Source organism: Abramis brama (assembly GCF_963993115.1).
Source record: "Abramis brama genome assembly, chromosome: 6".
In the NCBI taxonomy this organism is placed as follows: domain Eukaryota; kingdom Metazoa; phylum Chordata; class Actinopteri; order Cypriniformes; family Leuciscidae; genus Abramis; species Abramis brama.
The window spans coordinates 30,726,694-30,750,072 of NC_139968.1; the positions used below are offsets into that span (position 1 = coordinate 30,726,694).

General features: G+C 35.8%; 2 protein-coding genes across 2 annotated transcripts in view; both read right to left on the bottom strand.

Annotated features, from left to right (window-relative positions):
- The window catches only part of LOC311085752 (uncharacterized protein), a 333,708-nt gene that overhangs the window by 4,873 nt on the left and 305,456 nt on the right, over nt 1-23,379 (bottom strand). The window contains exon 3 of the mRNA XM_084118372.1: nt 4,298-4,615. Within this exon, the coding sequence (XP_083974498.1) occupies nt 4,298-4,615 (318 nt within the window). The remainder of the gene's footprint in view (nt 1-4,297; nt 4,616-23,379) is intronic.
- Nucleotides 11,611-23,379, bottom strand: part of LOC311085787 (uncharacterized protein) — a 219,676-nt gene continuing 207,907 nt past the window's right edge. The window contains exon 4 of the transcript XR_014606940.1: nt 11,611-12,494. The gene's annotated coding sequence lies outside the window, so the exon portion shown is untranslated. The remainder of the gene's footprint in view (nt 12,495-23,379) is intronic.

The window sequence follows — 23,379 nt, forward strand, 5'->3', positions numbered from 1 at the left end:
ATATCTTTCGAGCTTTCTTAGAGCGCTAAGAGTGAGCGTTATCGGGAAACCGGGCCCAGATCTCTGGATAATCCATAATTCGTTTGTAATTATAAAACGAAAATACCGTTTTTCTGTTTTTTGTTTCAAAACGAAAAACCAAATTACCGTTTTTGGTGTCAGAATCAAAAAACAAACAAAAAAAACAAAAAAAACGGCCCGTTTTTCGTTTTTGCCGATCATTCTATCGTTATTCCTTTTTGAACAAAGAATGAAGAGAGTCTTTGAACTGCAGTCAATTCGTTTTTCGTTTATAAACCAAAAACGGAAGTCACGTGGTCTATTCCTTTTTTGGAAGAGAAAGTAACCGGTAACACTTTCAAAATAAAAGTAACTATAGTTAGCGAGGTGATTGTAGACTAAAACTGAACTAATATAACGTTTTTTAGTACAACTAAAGTAGCACTGGGTGTGAAAAAAAAACACTTTAGCTAACTGAAATAAAAATTAAAACTAATAAAATAATAACTCTGGCTGTTAGGGAGAACATTTGTAAGACCATTGGTGACCTGTAACTTCAGATTAAGACAAGTGAACTCATTTTATATGTAGCTTAGGACAGCAGCAGCAGGTAGCCTATTTATTTATAAGTTTCTATTATTTAATTTACATTTTAGTTTTGTATATAGCCCTTCTTGCTATGTGGAAGCTCAACCAGCAGAGGTCACTCTACCCCCTTCTGTGCACCGACTCTTTCTGTGGCGACAACAGGCAACAAGGGTTTGACTTTCTTTTGACAGCTTTCATAGGGAAAGATCTTCAACTCCACTTCCCTCGCAGAGGGGACTTTACTTTCGAGGGCACTCAAAACCAAGTGGAAGTTTTAAGGGGGGAGAAATGGGACAGGGCCAATGTCTTTTTCTGTTTGTCGATAGTCACTGCATTATATCTGTCATCTCCACGGAGGCTTTACGTTTTCTAATTCAAAACAGGGTGATAGCCTGTCTGTCACGTGACGTGCTATAGGCCTAAGACCCAGACCTTCAATCAGTTCATCTTATTCATATCAGGTTTAAAGTAGTACTATTAGTTCCGAAGTTGTATTTGTAGTAGAAGCACAGTAAAAACAACACTTACCATGCTTTTACCACACTATTGGTAGTTTTAATGTAAAACTTATTGTAAATGCACAGTAACCACAACACGTACCATGCTTTTACCACAGTAACCCTAGTTTTACTGTGATAGGTGTGGTAAAAGGACAGTAACCACCACAAAACTTACCATGCTTTAAACCTCAGTAACATTAGTTTTACCACAGTAATAACAAAACTTACCATGCTTTTACATCAGTATTGGTAGTTTTAAAGTGATATTTGTTGTAAATGCATATTAACCACAACACTTAACATGCTTTTAATGCTTAATAATGTAACATCCAATATTTGTAAGGTAAATCAGTCATTTTTCTTTTACTATTATTAAAAATATTTTACATAATGATATTTTCTTTTCTCTTTTTTCAGCTGAAAAGACCAAAAGGACCTTTCGGACTCAGTCAGCCCATTATTGTTTGAGGACAAGTAACCGGAGGAGACGGATAGCTGCCAAGGCAAATATTCGCAAAGGTATGTATGTGTTGGTTTTAACCCTAAATCAAACATTTTATCAATCATTTGTTGTTTCTAAAACCTTTTCTAATGTTGATAAAATGTTGTTAGAAGGTTGGCTACGTCGTGCCAACGTTCTGTGTTTGCTGGGACCTCTTTCGTTGAAACTTGACGCCAGGGGTCCTTGACCATGCGTCAGACATTTGACGAGTAGGGAGTGAGACTGTGTTGGCAGTTAACATGGTTTAGATTATTTCAGGCGAAAATTTGAATGCCATGAACACACATTCACATGTAAAATATATATATATATATATATATATATATATATATATATATATATATATATATATATATATATATTAGTAACTGCATATATTTTGACACTTTAAGCTCTTGACATTTCTATGAAGAACTGCTTATCAGCATTTTGTATTTTAGCAGAAGTGCATTAAACCGCAGTGTGTTTAGAGGTTAAAGTGTCTGCACAGTTATTCTCTCTCATCTGATCTCAATTGATCACTTGGACAAAATACGTCTTTAGTTGATGTAAAGCATTCAGATTGTTGTATTAAACTCATCTCTTGCTGAAAGGCATTTGATTCAGTGACAGATGCAGCTGATGTTGGTTTGTGAAGAGCAGAAAAACACAGACTAAATTTGGTAATGAATTTAACAATGGAGATATTTGATCAGGTCAAACATCTGTGAGTCATGGGATTCACAACAGACAGGAGTGTCAAAATGTGTATATAGTCAAATATAGTTGTGAGATAAAGATCAATTTAAGAGAAGGGAGAAACATAAACTAAAGAACTGACTAAAGTTCACACATTTATTTTTGTGTTCGTGGCTGTGGTCATTTGTTTTACTTCTCAGCTTCTCAAGTTCCTATTCTAGTAGTCAACATCTTCCTAGAACTGTGTAACAGTGTGTTTTCAACAGAAACACCAGCAGCCATGATGAGATTAATGTTTGCCAACTTTTAAAAGACATTTTTATAGGTTTGAATGTGCATTTCCCTTCTTTTCATGTAATAGTTATATCCAAGTCATATGTATTTTTGTTTTGTTTTTGTTTTTTCGCAGAGAGTGGCCTATTGTATCTCTGGTATTTTCTAAGTAAAATGCCTGCTAAATAGAGAAGTGTAAGTAAAAATACATTCAAAAGATAAATGAGACCAGAACAAACAAATGAGGGATGTCTCTTCTGAAGGTTGGTTGGATATTGTATTTTGGAAAGCAAAATATTTGATCAGTCATGCAGAAAACTTGACAGTGCAAGACTCATGGTGAGTTACTGCACTGAAGCCACTGAATGGCCTTTTTTTTATAATTATAGGCCTATCAATGAGGGTTTGAATGAACAACTCAAATTAAGGTGATGACAGATAATGTTAAACTAAATAACTAACTAAAAACATGAATACTCATTTATAGGGAGGGACTGATTCGGAGATGCACAGTGACAAGTACTGAAAAAACAAAGTCACTGAATCTTATGGAATCTGTTTATTTAAAAGAAACATCCAAACAAACCAAACCGATTTACTACAATGAATGGTATTTTCCAGTGTTACATGCCAGAGAGTAGAAAGTTTTTTTTGTTGTTTTTTTTTTACCTTTGATCAAAGTGAAGTTGTATAAAGCACAATACAAATGAAACATTGGTTTACTGCACAACACTGCTAAAACTCTCAGCTGTATCTGTTATCCCAATCCAGATCATTTTCCTTATCTTGTTATTCAATTCCAAGGCTTATAATAATACAAAACAATACAATCATTATATATTGATTGTCATTAATCACAGTGGGTGAGGCACTATTTTTGATTTAGAATATTTGTATTGTTAAAAGTAATATAGAAACACAACTGTAATTCCAAATATTTGTATTTTATTTGAATGGAATAAAATATCACTTAAATGACATTTATAATAAATGATATTTACTCAAGAAAATGATATACTCAAAGCAGTTCAAGAACATCTCAACCTTCCTGCGTATCTGATTAATCAGAGTTTGATGATGTTTGCTCGCTCTTCTTCTTCATAGATGTACCTGCACATGTGTGGCAGTGTGTGTTGATGTCCAGATGTGTGGTCTGGTTGCTGATGGTGTTGTAGATCACACAGCTGTAGGTGTTTTTATCATGATATTCCACCTCCAGAGGTAGAGAGAGACTGATGCTGAGATCACACACACTGATGCTGGACAATACACTGATTCCTTTGTACCAGGAGAGAGTCACATGACTCACATTCACCACTGATGAACACACCAATGAACAGTTTGATGATGATGATGATGATGATGATGATGATGATGATGAACAAGTGTGACTAAATATGACAGGAACAGGCAGATGAGCTGAGAACGAAAACATGAGAGCTCTAATTAACAGTAAGAACATTTTCATTTTATTGGTCTTTATTTGATGTGAGAGTCTCTCTCAACATAAAGGATTCATGCTACACTGACATTAAAGTTTAAGTGTCACACAATTCATTACATAGAAATGTACTGCAAACAAATTTCTAAAATGTCTCAAATTCTATAACAGTCACTGACACAGAACATTATCAAACACAATAAATCATATTAACCATGCTGGAAATGATCATGACATTTTGACAAAAGACAAGAATGACAATGATGATGTAGACATTGTTAAATTACTGAAGCTGTGAAAAGTGTTTTAACTCACCATAGACAGTAAGATTGAATGTGTTGAGCGGCGTCTCTGATCTGGTGCTTCTGACTGTATAAAGTCCAGAGTCTGTGGTTCTGGTGTTTGTGATGGTCAGAGATCCGGTTTGATCCAGTTCCAGTCTGTCTCTGAATCTCTCATCAGGAAACTCTCTCTTATTCTTCCATCTGTTGATTTTAGCTATGAGACTGTTGTTGTGTCCAAAACTCCACATTATCAGATCAGCGGTCTGTGTTTCAGTTTCACCAGAGTTTAGAGTGACAGATTTTCCTTCCATCACTGACACTGACTTCACTGCATCAACACCAAACACTCCTGAGAAACAAACAGAAACAGTTACTCGGAAAGAGGGTTTTAGCAATTTTGAAACTATTTGAACTAAATATTTGTCAGGGCAAAACAAATTTTCACTGCACTCATTTCAGTCTATAATTCAATAATTCACAATAAATAAAACCTTTCATACTGGAAGAGAAAATCGGCACCAGAACAGCAATATGAGCACAAAAGTATTTTTGTCTAATAAAACAAACATTTTATGGGAAACATTAATGATGAAAATAATAAGGAGCAGAAGAATGTGTGGACAAATAATATAAACTGAAGTTAAGCCATAAAAATACTTACCAGACAGACTCCATGAGCACAAACAAAAGAAAAAAAACACCTTTGACATTTTTTTTTCAGAAGTGTGCAAAACAGTTTCACAATAGAAATCTTATAATAACCAGTTCTGGCACAAATGTTAAATGTGCTGCCGGTCTGAAGTGAAGTGGTTTAGTGAAACTACACTCAGTGTCAATAAACTCCTGCAGTAGCACCGCCCACAACAGACTGTACAAGCCTTTATGACTTCTCAAAATGAGAAAGAAGAGCAGAGAACGTAATATGATTAAAATGTTCACATTTTCTATTATTAAAACCAACATGAATCTCTAGGCCAGTGGTACTAAAGAGAGGACCATGAATTGAACTGAGTGTGTCAGTTATAGACATACAGATGTACAGTCAGTAAGTCCCCAGCAGTGGTGTAGTACTATATGGTGTAGTACTCTATATATATATTCTTTATATATATATATATATATATATATATATATATATATATATATTATTAAAAAAAATGTATACACAAATACAAATTTGCTTTTGTGGGGAAAAAGGTGTTATTGTTTTGGCAAGTTCGCTGTTTAAATTAAAAAATGTAAGAAAACTTGTGTGATATTCCTTTAAAATATAATTTTAATAGATTTCTGTCACTAACTGCTCCGAGACACAAGGGTAAGATCCAAATGCAGCTTTATTTGAGGGCAATCCAGAGGCGTAATCCAGTGTACAGGCAAAAGGTCAAAACACAGGTAGGCAGTCCAAACAAACCAACAAAGAAACAAAGAAAACAGGCAGGGACCAGAGGCAAAAGAGTAATCCAGGGAACGGGGCAAGAAATCCAAATAAACCAAAAGACAAGAAACCAGGGAAAACGCTCGGAAATGCAGACTAACAGTACAACAAGACTTCGCGGTGAGTGAATGAATGAACATGGTATAAATAGACTGAGACTAACAGGATGATGGGACACAGGTGAATGCAATCAGTGATAATGAGGTACAGGTGAATGTGATGAGTGATCAGAGATGATGAGTCCGGGCAGTGAGTATGGGAATTGTAGTCTGAGAGTGAACGTGAGTGTCTGATGTGGAGTGCCCTCTGGTGGCTCTCAAGGGCACTCCAGCTGGTGACCGTTACAATTTCATTATTATTATTATTATTATTATTATTATTATTATTATTATTATTATTATTTTAAGGTACATTTTACTGTGCAATTTCTTTCATAATTTCTTTGAGTTAGACCGAACTTTTATTTTGGTGGGTTGTAGACATTTGAGTTTCTGTGTTTTTTAATAAACTATTATTATTAAGCCTACTTGAAGTACTTTACTGTGCAATAGTAATATTTCTGTTATAATTTCTTCAAGTTATACCGAACTTTTATTTTGACATAACAACGTTGTAAAGACATAACAGTTTCTGTCTGTATTTGATACGAATGAATGACGATAGTTTTATCAAATTAAATGGTGAAATTCTGGTGAAGTGACTCTTATAGCAGCTCTGCCATGAAGGTCACATGTGTGGCCTACATGCGTGCTTCAGTGTGTGTGTGTAGTGGAGTGCACATGGAGTGCTCGTTCCCTGTGACGCGTAGAACAATTGCAGTCTCTTTGAACTTTAATATTCACTAGACACTAGTCCATATCTAGATTTGATTCATTGTACAGCCTCACTTTTGATTTATTCATTCAAAAATGGCCAAATTCCGTGACGTAGTGGTAGCCTACTGCTTTATACAGCAAGTTCCATTTGTGACTGGATTCCACGATTCGATATGTGTCGCTTCGCAAACACGGACGGCGTGAATTTATGAATGAAAGTGTGGAAGTTCTGACAAAACAAAATTGTTACGTATCCTCACACTTTTTTTAAGTGGTTATACGGAAATCCTTGGCCTTTCCTAGTGGGTAGCCTATGGCGTATAGGCTACCTGCTTATCACATAGACTACACCACCCCAGGAAATAAAGGAAATAACATGAAGCCACTGCTTGTCTAAGAAGTCAAAATTGAGTCAGACATCTGTGGTAGATTTTTCCCCTACAGACCTGACTTAGGTTGCACCTGGTGTCCTTGACACCTAATGCTTGGTACACACCAAAATATTTTTTACATCTTATAAGATTTTCAAAATGTGATAGACCAGATAGATGTGATTTTGCTCCTATAGTGTGTGGTTTGTCATGATGTGACAAAGACAGCACACCACACACAAACAGATTTTCAACCAGAGTCTCGACTGTGAACACAGGAAATCTCGCAAAATCTTGAGAGACTTCAGAATAAGCATGGCGGATGATATGCAGGAAGAAATTGCGATGATAGTGTTTGGAATGATTTTCACAGAAAATTCACGTGAAAAAAAAACAAAAAAAAAAACATTGTACCCACCATTATATATAACCTTTTATACAGAAATATACTCATTTTTTATTGTCTTTATTTATTCTTTATTGGATTTATTGTCTCTTTAGAAAAAGTTATTTAATAATGAAGTTCCCTCTATAGAACTTCACTGAACCCTTAACACTCAGCTTCCTGCAAGTGTGTGTGTGTGTGAGAATGACCTATGCTGCATTCCAGTCCACTTTTATATCCACTCAAATATTTACGATTCACGATCGGGGCGGCTCCGACGTTCTTCCGAGCAGGTTCGGACACTCTTAACACACCTCACACCAAGGGAAAATCTGATAAGATAATCTGTTGAACCAATAAGATAATCGGGACATAGCTAGGATTGTCGGAAGGGGGGAAATCGGCCCAAAATCAGCCCGATTGTCTTTTGGTGTGTACCCAGCATTAGCTGCAATCTAAACCCACCTAAGAGTCTCACAAAGATTACTTGTAGCAACTTCATTGTTAATCACAAGGTTCTACCACCTTTATCTGTCTAGTTTAATTTCCCATATATGTTATTTTTATACACACACACACCAAAGTAAAATGGGGGAAGGCAAGGTCAGCTGTCTCTCCATCTACAGATATCTATATCTCCATCTGGTGGCTGTAAGAAGAATCTCATAAAACAACAAAGACTTGTAGGTCTAAATCTTTATGATGACGCTGAGCATGACAAACCCAGGACAAATGAGAAAAACAACATTCAGCACAATCAGTTTTTCCACACAAAGGCAGTAACAACTTTTGTTTCTTTTCATTACAATTGCTGCCACTTTTTTGGACAGATAAATAAAAAGTTTGAAAAGAGTTTGTTAATGCACTGAAAATTAAAACATTCGCACATCATCCATTTTAGGGTCATTACTACACATTTCATCATGTGTCCAGGTGCTGCACTAACTTCTACAATAAAAGGACTGGTTGTTTCAGATGAAAGTGCTACCTTTCTACCAACCAACAGAATTGATGTTCCAGCGTTGTATAATTTAATATGTGTTTAGTTGAATTAAAATTGTAAGTGTTTCGTGGCTGCTGCAGACAAGAGTATAAGGAGATGCATCATGCATCCTACAGACTGAAAGAGTTTGAGAACCACTGATATATTCAATAACTGATGCACAAAATCAGAGACAGTTTCCACTTTAAATAACCATCTGAATAAATATGTTCAGAGATAAAACAGTAAAAACGTAATTATTCACTGACTTAGTTCAATAAAATATCTGATTACTCCACCATAATAATTTAGATGTCTCTCCATCTGGATCGGAGGTCTATAACTCCTGCTCCTCGAGTGCAACGATCCAGAGTTCAGCTCAAACCCTAATCAAACACACTTGAATCAGCAAATCAAGTTGTTAAAGGTATAACAGGAACAGTGAGTGTGTTGGAGCAGGTTGAACTGGAGTCTGCAGGAAGGCGGCCCTACAGGAGCAGGGTTGGCCCTCTGATCTAGAGATATCTAGCTCCATCTAGTGGTTGGAAGAAAGTGAAAGTGAAAGTGATGTGTAGCCAAGTATGATGTCCCATGCTCTGCATTTCACCCATCCAAGTGCACACTCACACACCATGAATACACACCCGGAGCAGTGGGCAGCCATTTTTGCTGCGGCACCCAGGGAGCGATTGGGGGTTCGGTGTCTTGATCAAGGACACCTCAGTTTTGAGTAATGAGAGTGTAAGAGAGCGATGCTCATTCTCTTCCCCTGCCGGAAATGTAGGTTACATGTCTGTCTATCTAACAATTACACCACAACTGCCCACAGAGAATGTTTAATTAGAAAAAAATATCTGTCACTAACTGCTAAAAGATTTTAAATGAAGACAAGCCTATAATATAAAGTAATATTTTCTTAAAAGGTGTATATGTAGCTTGCAAATCATTTTATTTATTAAAAACAGATGGATTATGGATATGTTTGAAAGGACTTTTTGAAGGAGAACTTGCTTGCAGATACTGCAGTTACAACATCCACCAGCAGGGGTGAACAGGACATAAATAGGGCCTACAGAATATTCAAAAGGATTCTACACTGTTGTTTCTTAGTTTAGTCACTAGTTGGCGCTCCAGCGGGGTCTTTAGGAGTGATATACTGTCTACACCAGGGGTGGGCAAACTTTTTGGCTCAAGGGCCACACTGGGTTTTAAAATTTGACAGAGGGCCGGCCCAGTAGCAGATTATGAAACACGATCTCATTAAATTGCGTATCTATACCACAAATTTTATTTCTCGTGCCATTTATACGCCAAAAATATATTTTTTTGCGTGCATATGCTGCGCACTGTAAACCCTTTGGTTAGGATTAGGGGTGCGGAGTGCGTGCCTATTACACGCCATTAAAGGGATATTTCGCCCAAAAATGAAAATTCTGTCATTTACTCACCCTCAAGTTGTTTCAAACCTGTATGAATTTCTTTTTTCTGCTGAACACAAAAGAAGATATTTTGAAAAATGTCGGTAACCAAACAGTTGATGGACCCCATTGACTTCCATAGTAGGAAAAAAAATACTATGGAAGTCAATGGAGTCCATCAACTGTTTGGTTTACCCGAGATTTTTCAAAATATCTTCTTTTGTGTTCAGCAGAAAAAAGAAATTCATACAGGTTTGAAACAACTTGAGGGTGAGTAAATGATGACCGAATTTTCATTTTTGGGCGAACTATCCCTTTAAGTGCGTATCATATGCACGCGAAAACTGCGTTTCATAAGAACTACAAATACAATTCGTGGTAGCCTATTCGCACTTTCATGAGATCGGGCGGGGCAAACACATTTACGTTGTGGCAACGTCTGCGCGAAATTCAACAACTGAGAGACGACATTCTGACAATACATTTTTTTTATGCTAGATATCCCCCATTTAGCATGTTATGTTTTGAGGTTAATTTTTAAAAAACGAAAATTTGGAAAAAAAACGAAATAAACGAATATACAAATTTATTTTAAGTATAATAAAATAAAACATAAAAAGCAAATGCAGATCAGAACATTTAATGAACAAAACCGGGTTCTGTACATGGCAGACGTCAGGGGAGCGTGTAGTCGAAAGCCGGGCGATAAAGGTTTTGTAAACGGAATCAGTCAGGAGGATACATCCACAAATCCAGAGTAGCAAAACTAAATAGCAGAAAAATCAAAGGAAAAACTAAACGTGTGCAAGCGGTTACCAAACATTTTTTTTCTCTGTGAGTTTTCAAAAAAAGGAAAAAACATTAACGTGCACCAAGTCTATGCGCTTAAGTTGCTGTCTGTTTGGTTTCCATGGTGACGCGTCTAGCTTGTTACGTGACACACCGCAGCCACAACAGCGCTGAATGAATGATGATCTGCTTTTATGTCATTTTTCCTTTTTTACATTTGTTAGCTATGGCATGAAATATCTGATATTCCGATTGTCAAATATATGCAACGCAATTTATATATAACGCAAAGTATTGCAAGAAAAAGGCAAAATTAATGCGATCTTAAGACAATTTTTTAAATACTCGACGGGCCGGATTAAACAGCCTAACGGGCCGTATGTGGCCCGCGGGCCGTAGTTTGCCCACCCCTGGTCTACACCATTAATCTGAGTTAAAATCTGAGTAAATCTCAAGCTCAAAATGATTACAAGACAACATGTTGATGGATCATAAACCCCTAACAAGTATACATTTTTACCTTTTGTCTAAATTAATCACACAGTAACATTCACAATAAACACATACACAGCACAAAAGGCAAGTGAAGTCATATTTAAAATAGTACTTGCAGAAAAGAATCACATTAATTCAGAATTAATTTGTCTCCTCATATGATAATGTTAAATAGAGTAGCCTGATCTATAAACTACAAAAAAAAAAAAAAAAAAAATTATTTCAGTCTGCTCTCAGTTGATCACTTATTTGCACTTATTTGTTTTAATACATGTAAAGCATTCAGATTGTCATATTAAACTCCTCTCTTGCTGAAAAGTGTTTGCTGTAGTGATTCAGTGACTAATGCAGCTGATGTTGCTGGGTTAGTTGCTCTGTGGAGTTTCATTATGGTTGTAAGGAGTAGAAAACCACTGGACCAAAATCAGAACTAAATCAAACAAGATCTAATGTTCACACATTTATTTGTGTGACAGCACTGCTCATGTCTTTTTCTCGTCTTCTCATTTCACACTCAGTGTTTTATTCCGAAACTTCTCAGAACAGTGTTTTTAATAGCAACACACTAACAGATTAAAAATGTATGATCACAGTTGAATGATGGTGTTGTGTTGTTCTTTTTTCCAGGTCAAGAATGAGGCCAAATCATTTAAAGATTAGACGTTTATTTGATATGGTAAAAAAACAGGCATAACGTTACAAAAACAGCATGATCAAAAACTACAAATCAATTTTTGAATATCTTGTTTATCAACTTTCAAGATTTATTACACTAAAATATCACAGTGTGAGAGAGATTAGACATGTCAGTAAAAAAAAGACTACTAGGTGGAGCTTCAGCAACTACTGTATATTAACAGAAACATACTGTATATCAAAGGGTTAATTCACTCAAAAATGAAAATTCTGTCATTAATTACTCACCCTTATGACGTTCCAAACCTGTAAGACCTTCGTACATTTTCAGAACACAAATTAAGATATTTTTGATGAAATCCGAGAAGATTCTGAACCAGTCATTGCAGCAACGTCATTACAACTTTCAAGGCCTTGAAAGGTAGTAAAGACATTCTTAAAATAGTCCATGTGACTCCAGTGGTTCAACCTTAATATTATGAAGTGACCCTAAAAATAACGACTTTATTCAACAGTCTCTTCTCTTCCACGTCATTCTCAAACGCTGTTGACGTAGAATCTCTGGGTTCAAACGCCGGCTCACTATTGGCCGACGCTAGTCACGTGAGCACCACGACACATGCGACACATTTACACTACGTCAACAGTGTAGGAGAATGACACAGAAGAGAAGAGATTGTTGAATAAAGTCATTATTTTTGGGGTCGCTACAATCATTAATGTTCAACCAATGGAGTCACATGGACTATTTTAACGATGTCTTTACTACCTTTCTGGGAACGACATGAGGGTGAGTAATTAATGAAAGAAATTTTATTTTTGGGTGAACTGTCCCTTTAATTGATAGTTAACATTAAGCTAAATGTGGAATTAATCTGCTTGCTGAGACACGACATAAGCACCTGCAAAGAAGTGAAATTAATGCCGTTGCGTTTATGTGATTTGCACTCTTTAATGTCTGTCTGTTTATACTAAAACATCACCACATATGGAGAGATTTTAGAGTGTGAAACAAACAGCATAAAAAGTTTTGTTTGCTTTTGAAAAAAATAAAGAATCTTTGAAATGATAGTTACTCAAAGGAGTTCTTGTCATATAATGGCACCAGACATTCACGGTCATCTTCATCTGGTCGATCAGTGTTTGTTGCTGCGTTCTTCACAGTCTTCAGCCGTGGAAGATTTCTGGTTCTGTATTAATAAATCAGAACGACCACCGCAACCACGCCCACCAGAGATGAGAGAGCCAATCGGGTCACAGCTTTACTGTTAAAACAGCGACATTCTTAAGAGAGAAGAAAAGAGCAACATTAGAAAACATAGATTCATGTTTGAAACACAGTATTAGCCCGGTTCTGTCAACACTGGCATACACCTAACACATTATCAGATTTCTGTAATGCCCATTTGTTAAAAGATTGTTAGGTTGCATTAATTAGATCAATCAGAACCGTGAACACTTCCCATAACACCCAATGTACTTGTTACATCTTAAGAAGAATGGCATCCACATGGATATTAGTCTCTCTGTCTATCCTGAGGTTACCGTAGTCAGCCGTATCCAGTCCATATCTAGATCAGATGCTGGACCTACACCTAGACACGACCAAAACAAGAGATCCTGTCTACTAGAGAATTCCCTGTGAGGGCCTCATCGACATAATCAGACAAGTCCTCTGTACAGATAAGGGCTGGATTCTGGAATCCACTGCTGCTTCAATGTATATCTATTAAGTGAATATAATCAAGGTATTAATCAATATTTTTCCTTCTACATAAACAATTTGAATGACTTCTTTAAGCATATGAGATTTGTAGAATTACATGTCAGTTTAATAGAATGTGCTCTCCATGTTTTTGAGAAAGGCACCTAACATGTGTTAAAACATATATCTAACTCAGGGTCAGCCTGATAATCAGTGTGGATATGCACCTGCATACAAATCCATGTGTGTACAATTTCTATGTTTATCTATTTCTTAGCCAATCAGAATCCTTCAACCTGAAGTAACGATGTAGGTGTAAGGTATAACTGTTGAAGAAATGTGAATATATGTAGAGCGGCCTACAAACTCCTTATAAGTCTTGAAGCTGACTTCTGCCTGATGAAACTACAAACTATCTTCAGTAAAAAAATGTCTTCAATTAACTGCACTTCTGACTCCAGTTCTTCACTCATCATATCTGGTCCTTGGGTCTACTGTATAATCCCCTACAACAGACCTATAGGGCCAGCTTCGGCTCCACTGGTGTGATGAATCGATCTTCAAGCAAAAGGAACTGGATGAATATTTGAATGCTACTGATCCCGATCTTAATTCTGACTTGTGATGCAGCCTGAATCATAATGACACATGTTCGTCCCTTGGCTAGAGGAGAGGTGTTCCCCGACTGAGCCTGGTTATATAAATGACCATAGATCAGCTCAGAAGATCTCTGTGTACCTGAACAGATTGACTGGGATTTTTTCAGTACGGGTCCAACATCATCATATATACACACAATTAAGTGGAAAGGTGCAAGCCTTGTTTTTTTGAATGACCAATGTAAAGACAGTGTGAAAAAAACAACAACATGTGAACACAGACAGTCTAATTACTATGGAATCCCTAAATGGACATCGTGATGGAAAAAAATATGACATTGGAAGAAAAAGTTTCAATAATAAAAAAAAAAAAAATAAAAAAAATGTCATTGCTTTTGCATTCGTTGTGCTCCCTCACAAAACTTTTACATACTGTACCTCCAAGAAAATTTGCGAAAAGTTATGACATAATTTTTCCTCCCATCTAATATTTTTTTCCATCACCATGTTCCAAGTTTAGGGGCTCTGTAAATTACAACCAAACAGTAATATTTAGCATATATCTAACAACTGCAATTCATCCATTTTTTATAGAATATGATTTACGCACTAAAACCAGATGAAGCTCGATCATCATCTGCATTTTTCAATGCTCATGACAAACGTCATACCTGAGCCTCACAGCTGTAGGCCTATTTATTTTCTGCAAATTATTTGCATAAAGTTGCTGGATGCTATCAGTGTAAGCTTGGTGTAACTACACTTTTTCTTAAAAAAACTGTTCGGCACAATATAAATAGGAGAGAGAGAAAGTCGTGAAAAGTTTAACTTTATGGAAATTAAGCTCCTATCGCAATCCAGTGACAACTGAGTTTGTCAAAACATGACAGTGAATTTAAGGAGAGACTTAAATTCAGCCACACACATGTTTAGGCCCAAAAATAAAATGTCAACAGTCTTAGTGAGTATGATTCAGATAGCTATATTTACCCAGGCAGCAACATATCCGACCCACATCTGCATGTGAATTTGACACGTACCAGATGTGGGCCGGATCTGGGCCAAAACTGTGTTGCTGCCTGGGTATTGTTCAGCTGTACGACGCAAAGAGCAGATTACGTTTCTTTGAATTTAATTTGAATCAAATTCTTAAAGAAAGAAATGTTGTAAAATCATGCAAAAAATTCTGTCACCACAAAACTACTTACTTCATTATCAGACTAATTATGACCTTGTTTTACATGTTAAAAAGTTAATACCCAGACAGAAAAATAGTGTCGGCCCAGATCCGGCCCACATCTGGTACTTGTGGACTCAACACGTACCAGATGTGGGCCGGATCTGGGCCGTGACTGAGCCGACACTATGTAGCTGTCTGGGCATATCCTATGTATTTAATAATCCAGCTGGTATACTCACCACAGACAATAAGATTGAATATGTTGAGCGGCGTCTCTGATCTGGTGGTTTTGACTTGATAAAGTCCAGAGTCCGTGGTTGTGATGTTTGTGATGGTCAGAGATCCAGTCTGATCCAGTTCCAGTCTGCCTCTGAATCTCCCATCAGCACTATCATTATAAAATGTCGTTTTATTGTCCTGTCTATTGATTTGAGCAATGAGAATGTCTTTATGTCCAAAATTCCATCTTATCTGATCATCTTTCTGTATTTTAGAAACATTAGGCTGTATGGTGACAGATTCTCCCTCCATCTTTGACACTGTCTTCACTTCATCTGCAACGCCAAACACACCTGCCGAACAAACAGAAATGATTGCTTCAAACTAATTTGATATATACAGTATATTTTTAAATAGTTTTAAAAACATTTGACACTATTGAATGCATAATTGAAATAAGTTCACATTTTCTTACAAGTAAGATGAAGGTAAAGATTTATTTTGTTGTGAATCAGATTGGTTGATTTATAGTCATCATAATTTATGACATTAACAGCAAATGCAAAATCTATTCTGACTGATTTAAATAGTACACTGTGCATCATAAAACAAGTATAACTTACCAACTAAACACCACAAGCACAAATGGAGGAAAATCGGGTGAATCATTTTCTTCAGCAGTTTGAACGTCAGAACCGTTTCAAATAACGAAAGACTTCAATTCTACCGTCAGAAGAGCTAAAGATGAGAGAGATGTCAGTCTGAGTTGAAGTGCTCAGTGTGAATAAATACCTCTGCTTCTCCTTTCAGAGTCTGTACATCCTCTCACATGGACTCTTAGATACTGCAGACTTCCTCCCATGAGATATTTTAAGATTGATTTGACTTCCTCTTTATGCTAGGGCTTATTAATATGTGTATCTATTAGTATATTAGTGAGATGTGATGTTAACCTAGCAAATTTGACCTCAGACCTGGCACATTCTGGCTACACTTTATTATAAGGTGTCATTGTTACAGCCTAATTTTATATTTAAGTAGGCCAACTGAGTAATATTAATTAAAAAGGCATTTACTGTTCGGGTAGGATTAGTATTTGGTTGAGGGGTATTTGCGTGTAACTATGCATACTTTACTGTTATTACTATGGTAAATACATGTAACATGTAACAAGGACACTGTAAAATAAAGTGTACCCACATTCTCTTGTGCAAGTTATACACACTTCACGTCTCATCTCATACACACAAACCAGCTTCATCAAATCTATAGTGTGGATGCAAAATATTTTCATTAAAGACATAGTTCACCTAAAAATGCAAACTCTGTGCTGTCTCATTATTTCTTTTCTTTTTACCTATGTTTTTATATTCTGTATTTAATACCTTTGAAAAACAGATAAATTTAAGTATTAGGTCTATGCAAACAGCAGACGTACAGAATCACAATCAACTCTGGAAGGTTTAGCAAGTGGAAAATCCTCAGCAAGACAAGATATTTTATGTGAAACATTACAGAACTTATATGGCATAAAGCACTTAGTTGTAAGGATGAGTTTTTTGGGGGTTCCAGCCCTTCCAGTCCATGTCGGAGTAAAGGCGAATGATAAACTGGCAAAGACGTTGTTAAGGATCCTGAGATCAACATCAGAGTGCAGATGAGTAAACAGGAAATGAAGGGGTTGATGGGAACTGAAGTGAAAAAGAGGCTGCAGAGGATATGGCACTATGAAATATGAGGAAGGCATCAGTATAGTAGGCCTATACACAGAAATTTGGGGGATGGAAAGAAGAACTGTTGATAGCACTAAAAAGGATGTGATAATGACAAGATTATACAAAACTAAATCAAAGTTTATATAAAATAGGGAAACATGAAACTGGTAATTGTGATACATGTGGATACATTGCTGGAATGTACAGCATATAATAGAGAACGATTAAAGTTAGTTCAGTCACTAAAGGAAAGGGGTGATGGCAATAAAGAAAAGGGGTGTGTGTGTGTGTGTGTGTGTGCGTGTGTGTGTACTGCTCCATACTCATTTCAGTAGGTTGCAGAAAATGCATCTTACAGTTGGTTTGCCAACCGCCATATAAACAACAGAAGAAGAAGAAGAAGAAGAAGAAGAAGAAGAAGAAGAAGAAGAAGAAGAAGAAGAAGAAGAAACAGCAGAGGGCGGTAAGTAACTTTGCGATCCACCGTTACAAAGAAGAAGAAGAAGACTCCTGCGTGGATCTATAGTCAAATATCTCAGTGTATGGATGGAACCTAGGCAGACAATTGCTATACTAAAAAATTTATCAAGAAATGTAAAATAAGAGTAAATATTTTAAGATGTTTATCAGTGGTTGAACGGGGAGCTTGTAGATTATCGTTGAAAAGAATATAGTATATTTATCAGATCAAGTTTGGATTATGGCAGTAGCCTATAACGGATTTGCAACCGAAACTAGGGGAGCGCGGGGCACAACCTAACGCGGAGCTAGTTCTAACCAAGGGCGTAGATTTGGTTTGAACATTGGGGGGGTTGAAAAATTATTCTGCATATTTTTCATGTGATCATGGTATAAATATTGGGGGGGTTGTAATGCATAGATTTAAATATTGGGGGGGTTATCTCCCCCCTAACCCCCCCACAAACTACGCCCCTGGTTCTAACACACTTGTTTTAAATACTTCCACACATGCTAGCATGACGAAACTTGGTGTATTTACTAGTTGCCATATCAACACTATATAGAGAAAAAATTGCGCCAAAATTAATTTGTTTTTGGGAGATATAGACATTTATTAAACCATAGCAAAAGTAAATTTCTTAAGTTAATTTTTCATCTCTATTTTTTGTGTTTATTTAAAATTAGACAAATCTGATATTATTTTAATCTCCAAGATGTTTTTTAACAGTTGAGATAGTTCTTTAATGCTTCGCTAACTAGCAGAAGACACTAGCAGGGTTTAAATCCCAGTTGTGCAGGCGGGGGCATGTTGTCACACTGCGTTACAATGTGCCCCTATTAGAAATATGCTATTATATTCTATACTTTTATTAATTTTATTGAGAAAACGTGAGAAAAAGGTGAATAAAGACTGAGAGTAAATGTTCAGAAATTACTAATTATTTGTTTTGAACTATGTTGTATAGCTGTGTTTTCATGTGTTCGTAGTCAAAACTCAAAAATGAGTTTATATTTAATTATGAAAAATTGCCATTATTTTATATGAAAAAGTTTTTTAATTGTATTTTATTTAGAAAATATTTTAGTTTGTCTTGTATATTTTTTTATTAGATGAGATAACATTTTAAAGCTCTACTATGTAACTTTGGTATTTGACCACAAGAGGGCGCAGTTTCCAACAATAACAAAGGCGAAGCTTGATGACGCTATGAAGGAGGTGACGATGGGAGATGTCGTTTTTAATGCGTTTTCACCATCTAGCGATTTATCTAAATGGAATTAATGAATCATGATCACGGATGAGGTAATTTATTCGTTTTTGTATTACCTGTATGTCTGATCGTATTATTCTGAAAATATTAAGAAGTAAAATGCAACATATGCAGTAATATAAAAGCAGAACCATCATAAAAACCCTGACAAGTTTTTTTTCCCTGCAGAATTCCTTTACTTTTACTCTTGATGCCTTAAGTACATTAGAGTATGCAAGATAATTTTGCTTAATAAGGTTTGAAATATATGACTAGTAGTTTTTCCCCAATGCGTTATTAGTGGTTAAAAAAAATATATAAAGTATCTCAATATTTATTCCATGAGTCAGCCCTGCAAACCTGTTGGTAGACGTGGATAGTGAAAATATGCTGTCAAACACTCTGGAGACCGTCCCAGATGATGTCCCACCAGCAGGATCGAGGCCTTACCAGGGTCTCTAATTGTGGAGCCCATCCCAGTCCAGCAGCAACACCAGGGTCTCCCACTCAGCTGAATAAAAGTCTACATCATTTTTTCTTATTTTATGTACTGTAAATTTAAATGTTTATGTTGATTTTGAGATGTTTAACGTATGTTGTAAATAGTTGGGGGAAAAAAAGTTATAGAAGAATTTGTTTCATGTAGAAATTATGACTGTCATTACAAAAATAAACAATGTCCAGAGCAATGAATTCTCATTTATTTACACATTTAAAGTTGCATAATTTTTTTTTCCTTTTAAAAAAATCTAAGTGAAAAAAAGTTTAACATTTCTCAATCATTCTTTCAAGAAGAGAAAACAGCCTGTCCATTCTCTCTTGTGCTCTCCTCGCCTCTGCAGTCCCATGTCTTCTCTAATCAAGTCCAAAACATCGTCCTCTCTGTCTCGCCTTCATCGTGGTGCTGCTGCTGGTGCTAGTGCTGGTGCTGCTGCCCCTGGCTCCTCCTCTTCTTGGTCACACACTGCTGAACTCGGCCCCTCACCTGTCCCAGGACACGTGCAATCCTAAGGCAGAGCAAATTAACCATGGCTTGTTAACAACAACAGCACAATACATTTCAGCAAAGATGTGATCTCAACTTTCTTACTTTGTATTTTTAAAATCATATTCATATTCAGAAATCATATTTATGAATACTCAAATTTAGTTAAACCTTTGTAGATATATTGCTTGCATGAAAGCACTACAAAAACATATAAAGTGAAACCCCAAATGCTTGATCTACTGCTTTTCTTATTGTTGTGGGCTTTATAGGGTGAGTGATATTTCTTAATTACACAAGTTAGACAGACTAGTGCAAATATTACAATAAAATTTAATTTAATTTATTTAGTTTTTTTTTTAATTGCAGTTTAATAAATTGAGCTATCTGCTCCTTGCTCCCTGAAACAATTATTAAACTAATATTAGCACAATTTTTGCCTCAGACCACCTGACAAATGAAGCCACGCAATGGTGACGAAGGAGTTAAGTTTATAAGAAAGAAAAACTTGAGGCTTTTAACTGTGGTTTCACTAGCTATTTGAGTAAATGAAAACATAATACTTACATTTAAATGTGAATTTGCCGTCCACCAGCGAACTCTCGGCCGTCATTTTTTTTTAAATAAAAATGCTGTCGTCACCGGCGCGCGATGACTTATGGGGTAGGATAGTCCGCTAAGTGTCCATTTATGTATCCTTCCTTTCACGGGGAAACTTTTTTTTTTTTTTTTTTTTTTTTATTGAAATCTTTCCAGTACAGACATAACAATTATAAACATTACCATTTGAACATGACAGTTTAAGATGGCTTGCAGACAGAGTCAAACACAAAAGACGCTTAAGAGAAGCGAGAGAATTACAAGAGATAGAGATAGATTAACATAGTGAAGAAAAAAAATACGAAAAAAAAAAAACCGGAGACAGCTAGGGATTTTTTAGCATTTCGAGATCATCTACCGTTGTACAAAGTTTCACAGCATTCTTTCCTTTCATGTGTTTCAGAGATGAAAAGTAACAGTACAATTCTTTGTGAAAAGCAAAAAATTTGGGAATGGATTTCATAAATCTGTTCTTATGTATGAAGAATTTTCCAAGTATTACTATGGAGTTGATCAACATATTGTGATAGTTATCTTTGATAATAAAACCATATAAAACATTTTCTTTCTTTAAAACAGGAACAGGCAGATATTTAGACAACCAATGAAATAAATCACTCCAGAGGGCATTGATGTAAATACAATCATAGAATATGTGATCTGTGGTTTCTGCATTATTGGTACAAAACACACAGTTCTTACAGTCGAAACCAAATCTATTAGAAAGAAACTCAGAAGATGGGTAGATTCCATTTAGGACCTTGTAGTGTACTTCCTTAACTTTTGGCATAATTGGAAATTTAAAGAAAAAGGATCTTAAACATTCAGCGTCTTTTTTGGAAAAAAACCCTGGAGATTGAATTGTAAGATCTAGAGAACGGGTACAGTTCTTTGTTAAATATTTGTCTAATATCGAAGTTACTTATTTTACATTCGAACAGATTACTCCCTTGTACCAAAAGTGAAGGAAGCTTTGGAGTCGAACAATCTCGATGCCGGTGAGATATCATTAAAAGAACTTGCTTAGGTATTGCATTAAAAACTTTTTTATATTGCTGTTTGTCTATAATATTAAATTTAGCACAAAAATCCTCGAATGATAGTAAGTTACCATTACAGTCCATTAAATGAGAAACAGACCAAATGCCTTTATCTAACCAGTTTTGTATAAACAGAGATTTACGATTATGTAAAATATACCTGCAGTTCCATATTGGGATATTGTGGGGACTAAAATTATGTTTGAATATCATTTTCCAATAAAACAGAGTTTGATAATGAAATGAAGAAATTTTATAAGGAAGTTTCTTGAGGTCATAATCACAACTAAGGAGAAATTTGATGCCACCAAGTTTCATAAAGATATTGTTGGGAATGTGAAACCAAATTTGTGTTTTTTTATTTAGAAATTGTTTTAGCCAGTTGGTTTTAATTGTACCATCAATACATTCAAAATCAATTGCCTTAACCCCGCCTTCTTCATAGTTTCTAATCATTGTACTCTTTTTTATATAATGTGTTTTACCTTTCCAGATGTAGTTAAAGTTTGCTTGATTTATTGCTTTGATTGCTTCCTTGGGAACTGATAGTGATTGGGCTGGGTAGATGAAGCGAGAGATGGTTTCAGTTTTTGTAAGTAATGTTCGCCCGATAATAGATAGATCTCTCTGAGACCAAGAGTTGAGATGAGCTTTACATTTTTCCAAATTCCCCCAGATATTAAGTTTGGATAATTGATTCACGTCCTTTGTAATTTGTATGCCTAGATACTTAACTGTTGTTTTCACAGGGATGGAATGAATAACTGAGAGATTACAATCATGAATAGGTAGAAGTTCACATTTATTGAGATTCAATTTTAGCCCAGACGCTTTTGAAAAAAAATCTATTGTTTCAAGGATTTTTGGGAGCTGGTCGCTATTTTCCATAAATATGGCTGTATCATCAGCAAGTTGGCTTATTGTCAGTTGTTGATTAAATATTGTTAGTTTTTTAAAATCTGAATTTTTAATAAGAATGGATAACATCTCGGCTGCAATAATAAATAACAGTGGGGATATAGGACATCCCTGCTTAATACCTTTTTGAATCGGAAATCTTGGGGAAGTTCCTTGCGGCAGAAGGACTGTGCTATTTGTATCTTTGTAAATTAATTTGATTATGTTTATAAATTGTTCACCAAATCCTAAGAGCTCTAATGTCCGAAACATAAATCTGTGTTCGATCGAGTCAAAAGCTTTAAAAAAGTCCAGAAAAAGAATTAGGCTCTTGTCTTTTACTAGGTAATTATAGTCAAGTAAGTCAAGTATAAGTCGTATATTATTATGTATTGAACGTCCTCTGATGAAGCCTGATTGTGTGTCTGACACGATGTCCTCGATCCCCACTCTAAGTCTGTTTGCAAAAATATGAGTCAAGAGTTTGTAATCGTTATTAAGAAGAGTTATGGGACGTAGATTGTCAATTATCTTTGAGTTTTTGCCAGGTTTTGGAATTAGGGTGATAATTCCTTGCTTCATTGTTGTTGGTAAAATGAATGTATTACATATTTCTTTTAGCATATTTAGTAAGAGATCTTTTAGGTTATCCCAGAAATGCTTGTAAAAGTTGCTTGTTAAACCGTCTGAGCCTGGGGATTTATCCAGTTTTAGACAGTTAAGGGCTTTTTCCACCTCTTCCATTTTAATTTCAGCATCACAGATATTCTTAAAACAATCATCAATTTTAGGGATCTGTTCAGAAATTTTATTAAAGAAAGCTTCAGCATCGATCTGCGAATAAGAAGAGGAATATAAATTACTATAAAATTGAAAGACTGCTTTGGAGATCTTATCACGGTCAGTACATTCTTGGTTGTCAATTATCAGCGTTTTTACCGCATTTCGTTCCTGCCTTCTCTTCTCTAGACGACAGAAATATGCTGTGCTCTTTTCTCCTTCCTCCATCCATTTTGCTCGAGAACGGATATAAGCCCCTTTAGCTTTATTAACATAAATGCTGTCCAGTGAGGAATGCAGTGTCGTTAATTTTTGCTTATCATCTTCATTTATCAGATGTTTATTGTAAATGCTA